At 57.1% G+C, this 9,900-nt stretch overlaps 1 protein-coding gene and 1 pseudogene across 3 annotated transcripts in view; both read left to right on the top strand.

Moving 5' to 3' along the window:
* The first annotated feature begins 1,957 nt into the window (after positions 1-1,957).
* Positions 1,958-9,900, top strand: part of SPATC1 (spermatogenesis and centriole associated 1) — a 29,924-nt gene continuing 21,981 nt past the window's right edge. For 2 of the 3 annotated variants that reach the window (XM_027773280.1, XM_006152053.3), the window contains exon 1: positions 1,958-2,931. In XM_027773280.1, coding sequence (XP_027629081.1) covers positions 2,721-2,931 — 211 coding nt within the window. In that variant the 5' untranslated portion in view covers positions 1,958-2,720. The remainder of the gene's footprint in view (positions 2,932-9,900) is intronic. The other variant, XM_027773281.1, reaches the window with a different exon arrangement.
* LOC102490047 (phosphate carrier protein, mitochondrial pseudogene) lies at positions 2,884-5,889 on the top strand (annotated as a pseudogene).

Genomic DNA, 9,900 nt, shown 5'->3' with positions numbered 1-9,900 from the left:
GCCCTCACGGCCCCTGCACAGGCCGGTCCTTCTGCTGGAAAGCTCTCCCCTCGCCAGGTGCTCCCTTCAAGTCCTCTCGCGACCACCACTTCCTCGGGGAAGGCTGATCCTGCCCAACGGAACCCACCAAGAGCTCCCCGGCCCAAGTGCCTTCCCTAGGCAGCGTCCCTCACAGGGGTAGCTCAGTCTCCACCTGTGATCCCGATTCTGGCTGCTCTGGCACACCGAAATGTCGCCGAGGCACGGGCAAGGCCCGCTGTTACCAGCACCGAAGCCCTACTCTGCCACGGCACCTACCGCGGGGCTGGAGCTCACTGTGCACATTCTGGAGGAAAGACACGCTGGTCCGACCGGTAGATCCGGCCAAAGCCTTCTCCTGTTAAGGGAGGTACTCAAGGTAGTGGTGTGGGCCCAGCGGGTGGCATGGCGGTTGGAGCGCTAGACTCCTCCATGGCCAACTACCGTTCAAGTCCCAGGCCTGGAGGCCTGAAACTCACGCTGGGTGTGTATGCACGTGCACCTAGAATCCCAGAGGAGAATGCAGAGGGACTGTGGGTGGCTCCCCCGCGGCGATCGCTCACTCTCTCTGTCTCTCTGGTGTGTGTGTGCATCCTATAGCAAAAGTCTCTCCTAAAAAAAGGGAGTGGTTCATAAGCTTGGAGGCTGCAAAGTCCAAAATCTGTAGGGCAGGCTAGAAATCCTGGTAGGGTGTGTGCCACAGTCCTCCTTCAAATTGCCAGAGGAAGTGCACTGAGAGTGGGAAAGCTGCCCGTGGGCCTGGCCGCGCCGCGACCCTCCTGCCTCCATGTCCCCATGCCATCGGGACTTGGGGCGCACACACATGTGCCTGGCATGTTTTCCAAGTTGCCAGGGCCAGGACTTGAACCACTTTCAGCTGTGTGAGATCCGGTTCACATAGCACAGTGCTTCCCCCCCATGCCATAGGCTAGGCCTCGGTTACGACCTTGACAAGGTTCCTTCTTCCCTGGAAAACCTGAGGTCCTTGTCATGGTTGTTTCGTTCTAAATCCTTCAACTACTGGGTGAGACCAACCCACCAACACAATGGAAGGTAACCTACTTACAGAAAACCTCTTTTTTTTTTTTTTAGGTTTTTGCCACAGGGTACATGCACTCACTGGAGAGAGACAAAGAGAGACGAAGTGAGACATCGCCTCTGGGGACAGCGCCACATCGCATTCCCTTCTCCATCCTGTCAGGATTTGGGGCACACGCACACGCACCCAGAGCGATTTTTAAGACGCTGGGTCCAGGACTCAAACAGTGGTCACCCACGTGAGAGTTCAGCGCCTTAAGCACCTCACCACCTGGCCCCAAAGACAGCCCTTTTTAAGATGTTAACCACGTCTGTAGAATACCTTCGCAGCAGTCTGGACTAGCGTTAACCAAATACCAGGCCTCACAGCCCAGCAAAATCGACATTACTATAACCGCAGCAGGCGCAGCAGCCCAAGGAGGAGGCGACAGTGAGGGCAGTCCATAGCCTCTCACAGGCTGCAGGGGAGCCCACCGAGACGCCCTAAAGCCAGGCAGGAGATGGGAGAGATCTCAGTCCTGGCCCCCAAGGCCAGAGCAACTCAGCTGGGACTAGTCTGGGGCCTCCGAGGAGGGGTGGGGCAGGCCCCTATTGTGAGGTCCAGGTAGAATGCTCAGCTGGACAGGTCTCAACCCTCGCCGGGCTTCTCCCTCTTCCTCGCCCCCACCCTCTGCCAGGGGTCTGCCATCTGGCCTGTACCAGACTCCACCATCCCCTCCCTGCCCCAGGAGGAGGTGTGGGAGCAGACTTCCGCAGAGCCAGTGCTGGCCATGAGGAGGCAGCCTTCCCAGCTTCCACAGCCACGCCCCTGGTGCTCTCGGACAGCTCTGGGGCGGAGCGTGCCACACGGACTGAGTCCTGACCCTTGCGATCAGCCAGGAAAGCAAGGCCTGGATTCCCAAAGGACTAAAGTCAGGGAAACTCAAGGCCTAGCAATCCGGGGCAGGGGAGGCCCTGTCTGGGGTTGGAACAGGGGACCTGAGGGCCAGCATCAGACATCCCACGCTGCAGGGAACCTGACGGTAGGATGGGGGACTCAGCCCAAGGACAGAGAGCAGCCCTGAGCCCTGGGCTGAGGACATTGCACACCAGTGCCCAGCGTCTGAGACAGCGTCTCCCACAGGAAGTGGCCGCTATGTCCAGGCAAACCCGAGGATGAAGGAGGGCACCCTGGCCGGGGGAGGGGGTGGGGAACTCTGCGTTCAGCTAATACCCACTGGTTATCTGCCTGCCGGACACCAGCCCCCTTGCAGGCGCGGCACCTCAAAGCCGTGGCACCGTCTCTGTGCTTGCTGCTAGGTGGCCAGGCAGCACAGAGGAGGTGTCATGGCAGACCCGCTGGGTACACCTGGTGGGCAGCGAGTAGCTCGAGTGGAGGAGAGGAGGCTTCACAGAGGAGGCACCCTGGGTGAAGGTGACCAGAGATATGGGGTGAGGACATTCCGGGGCGGCAGGGCCATGCACAGGCCTGGAGGCGTGGAGAGCAGAGGCTGTCAGGGCAAGGGGGCGAGGACGGAGGCCCAGCCTCTGACCTCACAATAGCCAGGGCCTGCTGGGCAGCCTGGCAGACTCTGGTGCCCCCTTCCAGCCCGGGCAAGGCCCGGGGCCGGCAGCCTCCAGGTGCAGCGCTGCACGTGGGCCGCACCCTCCTGCTGCCCTGGGGCATGTCTCTGCTCACCAATTACGAGGGCCTCCGGCACCAGATAGAGAGGCTCGTGCGAGAGAATGAGGAACTGAAGAAGCTGGTGCGGCTCATTCGGGAGAATCAGGAGCTCAAGTCGGCCATCAAGACGCAGGCAGGTGGCCTTGGCATCAGCGCGTTTACCGGCGGGCTTGGCGAGGCAGTGGCAGGCCCTTCCCCACGCCAGGGTAACTGTAAGTGGCTTGAGCCCAGGGAGAGCAGGGAGGGGAGGATGGGCTGTGCCATGGGGCTGCTGAGCGTGCGGGGTCTCGGGAGGTCATGGCGGGTGCAGATAGGACCGAGTGGCACGGCACTGAACCCTTTGGGAGGGCACAGGGCCCTGGGGTGAGAGTACCAAACTAGGCCGCCCCCACCGAGCAGCTCTGTGCGCTGCGGAGCCCAGCTCTGGCCCTGGGCTCAGCATGTCACTACCCTCAGCCTTCCCCTCCCTGCCGCCCCCTTCTGCCCCCTCGCCCTCCCTCAGAGCCGTCAGGTGACCAACAACCCGGCTCCAGGCACTGAGGGGAAGAGCCAGGAGAAGCCAGTGCCCTGGGGATTGTGGGGACTATGGCAGTGTGCCGGAAGCCCTGGGGGCAATTGGCCTGGTGTGAGACAGAGCCAAAGGAGTTGCAGGGTTTGCAGACAAGCAGCCAAAGCGATGGTCCAGGATTAAGCTCGGGGCATGGGACTGAGGCCAGGTCGCACAGCCCCCAAAGGGAGGTGCTGGAGGAGTGGGGAGCTGAGGGCAGTTGCCACTGGAGACGGCAGGGGAGAATTTCTGGGGGCGGCACGCTGAGGCCATGGGAGTCTGCAGATGACACGGTATGTTGGTGAAGACTACCATGACAAGAGCAGGCGTCCAACACCAGTGGTTCACTGCAGCCACATCCCTCCCTGTCCCCAGAGGCTGTCATTCCTCCTATCCGAGGTGGACGTGGGCTCCAAGCCCACCCACCCCTGAAGCAACTTGCCCTATCGCAGGCCCTACACCTCGCCCTCTGTCCACCATTTGGCATGAAACCCCCCTCCCTCCCTGAGAGCAGCAGCCTATTTAAGCCTCCACAGCTTGGCGACGGAGCAGACACTGCTGTTCCAGAAAGGCCGGGAAGCTCCCTGGGCCATGTGTCTGCCTGTCCCCACATGGCACTGTCCCTGGCCATGTGTCTGCCTGTCCCCACATGGCACTGGAGACTGGTAACACTCCGCTCCCTCTTTCTGAGTTGCCAGGTGGGTTGTTTATTTTTTTTTTTTTGGGGGGGGTTTTTGTAACAGGGCACATGTGCTTGCCAGAAAGCGAGAGACAGAGAGCAAGAAATCACCCCCCAGGGAAGATGGCCACGCTGCAATCCCTTCTCCTCCATTCTCTCGGGATCTTGGGCACGCACGCATGCGCGCCAGTCATGAGTTTAAGTCACTGGGTCCAGGACTCGAACTGCAGTATACTGCATGGGAGTCCAGTGTCATAGTCATTACGCTAACTGCTGGTCCCACCAGGTGGGTTGTTTGACTCCCTGACTCACCTTAATCGCTGCTGCTCCCAGGCTTGGCTCAGGCCCTGCCCGTTCCTCCTGAGTTGCTCACTGGCTACATGGCATCAACCCTCCACTGGAAGTGAAGGCCCTCTCAGAGGTCCCCGCAGGCCCAACGAGTCCTGGAACTTCACTCACTCCAAACCAGACACTCTGACGTGGGCCTGTCACTAAAGGCCCTCAGGTCTGGGCTCCCTCCCCTGCGTCCTCATCTCTGCCCCCACCCACTGGCCACCCAGCCTGCTGCTTCCGTCCCCTTCCTGCTCACAAGCATGCTGGCCCCTCCGGTTCGAGGTCATGCTAGCGACAGACAGGGTAAGGAGCGCCACATGCGGAGGAAACACAGCACTGATGAGACCTCACCACTGACCGCGGCTTCAATCAGGTGGGCCTGATTCCCGTTTAAATCTCATGCCTGAGCTCTGTGAGCTGCAGCCTTTCCGAGGGAGTGGTTGGGTGCTCACCTTCTTAGATGTTCTCGTCTGTGGTGCCCCTGGCACCGGCGAACCCCTTCAATGCGCCGCACTTGCAGCTGGTGCATGACGGCCTCGCAGGTCCCCACGGCAGCCTCGGCGCTCCTGCAGCCTCGGCGCTCCTGCAGCCTCGGTGCTCCTGCAGCCTGGCCATTGCCACTGTGGAAGAGTACAGCCGTGAATACGGCTCCATGGAGATTTACGCACCGCGGCTTTGGTGGGTCTCCAGCTGTGTCATTCCCCTGGACTTAGTGAAATACCGTGTGCAGGTGGACCCCCAAAAGTACAAGGGCATATTTAATGGATTTTCAGTTACGCGTAAGGAAGATGGAGCTTGTGCTTTGGCTAAAGGGTGGGCCTGGCCTTCACTGGCTACTCCACGGGAACTCTGCAAGGCTGGCTTTTATGAAGTCTTTCAAGTCTTCCCCAGCGACGTGCTTGGAGAGGAGAGTGATCTCTGGCACACTTCACTGTGTGTGGCTGTCTCTGCCGTGCTGGGTTCTCTGCGGACATTGCCCTGGCTCCTATGGAAGCTGCTAAGGTTCGAATTGAAACCCAACCGGGTCATGCCGACACTTTGAGGGATGCAGCTCCCAAAATGTGTAAGGAAGAAGGCTTAAATGCTTTCTGCAAAGGGCTGCTCCTCTTTGGATGAGACAGGTACCATACAGCCTGCTTTGAACACACTGTTGAGGCATTGGATGGACAAGTTCATGGCCCCCAAGCCCCAAGTGAATGCACAAAGGCAGCGGCTGTAATGGTGGCAGGGAACAGCTGGAGTCTGTTTCTCGCCCTGCTGGTTCTGTGGAATCGGTGCAGAATAAAGACCAAGGTAGCAGTGCTCCCCAGGTCTGCAGAGACTCGGATTTAGAGGGTATGGACGGGACTCTGCCTCGCTCTAGCAGTTCATCTAGGACTCCGCGCAGCTGTGCTGCAGACATCCCCTGTCCTCCTCCACCTGAGATGCCAGTCTCTGAAGAAGCAGCTGGGGTTTACTCAGTAGACACATCAAAGCAAGTGTGGACTGAATCTGCTTGATCAGTGCTGAAGAAAAGTGCAAACGGAAGCTTTGTATATTTGACAATGTCGGAGATTCTATTCCTGATGTAATTACTGTAGTACTCTCGCTTAAGGCAAGAGTTTCATATTTACTGTTGGAATAAACCCATCTGTTCATGAAAAGAAAATGCGGTGCATGATGGAGCACGCGTGCATGCGGCAGACGGGGAGCACCCCTGCAGGGCCTGGCCGCTGCTCCGGCCCTAGCCCTCCGGCCCGCTGCTTCCTGAGCACTTGTGTGTGTCTGGCGTCGTCCATGCCGACCAGGCTGGGTATTCAAACTGTGGTCGCCGTGTGGATTCCAGCTTCTCTTGCGCAGGGCATTCTCTCGGAGCTGGCTCTGGTTTGATTGGTAAGGGGATCTCTGGGCCACTTTAGATCTCCCACTCTCAAAGGGGCAAGCCTCGGGCCCTGAGGCAGAAGCAGTGACAACCAGAGACGGCTCTGGTCCAGTCCAGACTGCGCGTGGGTCAGGACGGCACGGCTGTGTGGTGGGGGTGAGCGCGTGTGCGAATGCAGCGGGAGTGTGGGTGTAGTGTGTGCAGTGTGATGCGTCCATGTGGATTGTGCAGCGCCTGTGAGGTGTGGAGAGTGTGTACGAGCATGACAGTACTGGACCGTACGTGTGTCCAGTTTTTTTGTAAGCTTTGCTATAGAGCATGTGCCCTCACCAGAAAGAGACAGAGACAGAGAATTACCCTGTGGCCACAGCACAGTTTTTTCTCCTCCATTCTTCTCTCAGGATTTTGGGCACATAGGTACATGTACTTAGCGTGATTTTCAAGCCTCAGGGTCCTGGACTCAAACCACATAGTCAGCATCTTGACCGCCATGCCATATGCTGGCCCAACGTGTGTGCTTTTTTCTGAAGGATTATTTATTTCATTTTATTTATTTGTTTTAATTTGTTATAGGCATGTGCACACAGCAGAGAGAGGGAAGAAACGTGCGAAAGCCACCAGGTCCGGCGCTCGGACCACGGCCCGCACTGTACCCAGCACAGCGCTCGCTAGCCCACGCGTGCTTGGTTAAGAGACGTTCTTATTATAGAGCGCGTGTGCTCTCCAGATACAGAGAGACAGAAAGTGAGAGATCACCCCCGGGGGGAGGCTATGCCGCAATTCCTTCTCCTCCATTCTCCTTTCAAGATCTCGGGCACGCACATGCCCAGTGTCAGTTTGAAGCCTTTGGATCTGAGGCTCAAACTGCACTCAGCTACATGGGAGTCCAGTGACGTAACCACCGCACCATCTGCGGGCCCGGAGTGTGCTTTTTCTAACGGAAGTGTTCCTGTACACGTGCACGCATGGCAGAGAGACAGGAGAGAAACAGCCTGGCAACGGAGCCTGCTCACGCCAGAACCGCCTTCCACTTCAGCTCAGCAGGGCCCTGGGCACATGCTCTCTTTTTTTCTTTTTTCTTTTTTTTTTTTTTTTTTTGAGAGGTTTTTGCAATAAGGCACGTGTGCTCGCCAGAAGGACAGAGAGAGATGGAGAGACAGAAAGCGAGAAATCACCCCCGGGGGGGACGGCCACACCACAGTCCCTTCTCCTCCACTCTCCTCTCAGGATCCTGGGCACGCACACGTGGGGGCACACTCCCATGCGTGCTTTCCAAGCCGATCAGGCCAGAACTCGGACACTGCTGCATGGGAGATCTGGCCTCCTCTGCATAGCGTCTCACCGCGTGCCACAGGGCTGCACGGAACGTGGGCCTCGAGGGTGTGCGAGAGAGTGTGGGCATGTGCTATGAGTGTGGGCCCCTCTGCCGCAGCGTGCTAAGAAGTAGGACTGTCGCCATGCAGCACCACACTCGGCTCTTCGGGGCGGGCGGGGAACGAGTGTTTGAGTTGCTTGAGATAGCGTGTGAGTGTGTGGGAAGCAAGGACGTGTGCGTTGAGGGTGCTGGAACATGTCTGTGAGCATGTCACGTGTGCATAGCGCTCGCATGTGTGTGTCCCTGTGTGTCGGGGCCAGTGACAGGCGAGCAATGCAGCTAGAGAGGTCTGCGGCGGTCAGATCAAGGCCAGCAGCAAGCAGGCACGGGGGCTGGCAGAGAGCGTCTGTGCTTCAGAAGACCGTGGTTCCCATGGGGACAGAGACCGAGGCATAGACTCTGACTAGGTCAGGCTGAGCTGTCGCATGGCTGGGTGGGAGAGGGCGTCCGTTCAGGCGACTCAAAGACAAGGGCAAGCCTGGCTGCGTGGCTGCTGGACATGAGGACGAACACCAGCTGAGGCCCCTGGCTGGCTGAGGCTGCAGTATTTGCCCAGGCCCGGCCGAGGCAGATCCTCCCGCTGCCTTGGGACTCTTCTCTGGCCACTCTCTCAATCTGCTGTCCTTTGCCTAGTCCGTGTGACTGCCCTGCAGGGAGTCAGGCTCTAATTCTTGATTTGCCCTCACGAACTTGACCTTCAGTCTCTCTTCCGGGCCTTCCCTGGTCTCTGTGTGCAGCCCGTCCTCCAAAATCTCCCTAGTCTGAGACCAGGAGACGGCATAATAATTACATCACTGGGCTCCCATGTAGTCGACCACAGCTCGAGTCCAGGCCCGGTGGCTTTAAACTCATACCAGGTGCGTGTGTGTGCATGCCCAAAATCCTAAGAATGAAGGAGAAGGGACTGCAGTGTGGCCATCCCCCTGCGGGTGGGGGGTGATTTTTCGCTTTCTGTCTCTCTGACTCTCTGGTGAGTGCACGTGGCCTATAGCAAAAAGTCTCTGTTAAAAAAAAACAAACAACAACAACAACAAAAAAACAAGTCCCTGGTCCCTGGGAGCAGGGCTCAGACACGTGGGTTGGAAGTACTCACAGAAGTGTGCACTAGGCCTGTTACGGCCCAGGGCTGTGCCCAGATGGGAAGAGCAGGCGTGTAGAAGAAGGTCAGGCCAGCAGGCCAGGCCTCTCAAGCCACCATACCTGGAATGGAACTCCAGGGAGTACAAGCATTCTACATTTAACTCTGAACGTCTGGTTACTACAGAGGCTTATTTCTTTTTTTTTTTTTTTTGGAGAGGTTTTCACTATAGGGCGCGTGCGCTTGCCAGACAGAGAGAGACATAGAGACAGAAAGCGAGAAATCACCCCCCAGGGGGGATGGTCACGCCGCAATCCCTTCTCCTCCATTCTCCTCTCGGGATCTTGGGCACACACGCACACGCACACGGCGTGAGATTTAAGCCACCGGGTCCGAGACGCGAACCGCGGTCGACTACGTGGGAGTCCAGCGACATAGCCATTACGCTAACTGCTGGTTCCCTAGAGGCTTATTTCTTGAGGTAAGAAAACAATGCAGGCCCAGTCACGGTGGCACAGAGGTCATGAAAGTGCCCTACAAGGCTAAGAAATGATATGGTCAACCATGGGTTTAGACCTGCGAGTTGGCTTAAAAATGCACAGGTAGGGACCAGCAGGTAGCATACTGGTTAAGGCGCCAGACTCCCACGTGGTCTACTATGGTTCGAGTCCCTGACCCAGCGGCTTAAAACTCATGCCAGGCATACATGCATGTGTTCCAAAATCTCGAGAACATGGGGGCTGGCAGGTAGTTTGGTGGCTAAGGACACTGGACTCCCACTTGGCTGACACGGTTCAAATCCCAGACCTGGCAGCTTGCTTTCTCACTTTCTCTTTCTCTGTCTCTCTCTGGTCAAACTGAAATAAATAAAGTTAAATAACATTATTATTATTTTTTTAATTCCAAGAGGAGAATGGAGAAAGAATTGTGGCGTGGCCATCCCCCGGGGGTGATTCTCACTTTCTGTCTCTCTGTTTCTGTCTCTCCAGCGAGCACACACTCCCTATAGCAAAAAGCTCTCTCAAACACAAAACAAAAGAAACAAAAACACCAGGTAGGAATCAGCAGGTGGCATAGTGGTTAAAGTGCCAACCTCCAATGTAGTCCAACGCAGTTCAAGTCCTCAACCCGGTGGCTTGAAACTCACGTTGGACATGTGTGCGTGTATGTCCAAAATCCTGAGAAAAGAATGGAGGAGAAGGGATTGCCATGTGGCCATCTCCCCTGAGGGGTGATTTCTAACTTTTTGACTCTCCATCTCTCCAGCAAATGCACATTTCCAATAGCAAAAATCTCACTCTCAAAAAG

Source organism: Tupaia chinensis, unplaced genomic scaffold (assembly GCF_000334495.1).
Source record: "Tupaia chinensis unplaced genomic scaffold, TupChi_1.0 Scaffold000335_1, whole genome shotgun sequence".
Lineage (NCBI taxonomy): Eukaryota > Metazoa > Chordata > Mammalia > Scandentia > Tupaiidae > Tupaia > Tupaia belangeri.
This window is presented reverse-complemented; position numbering and strand designations above follow the sequence as displayed.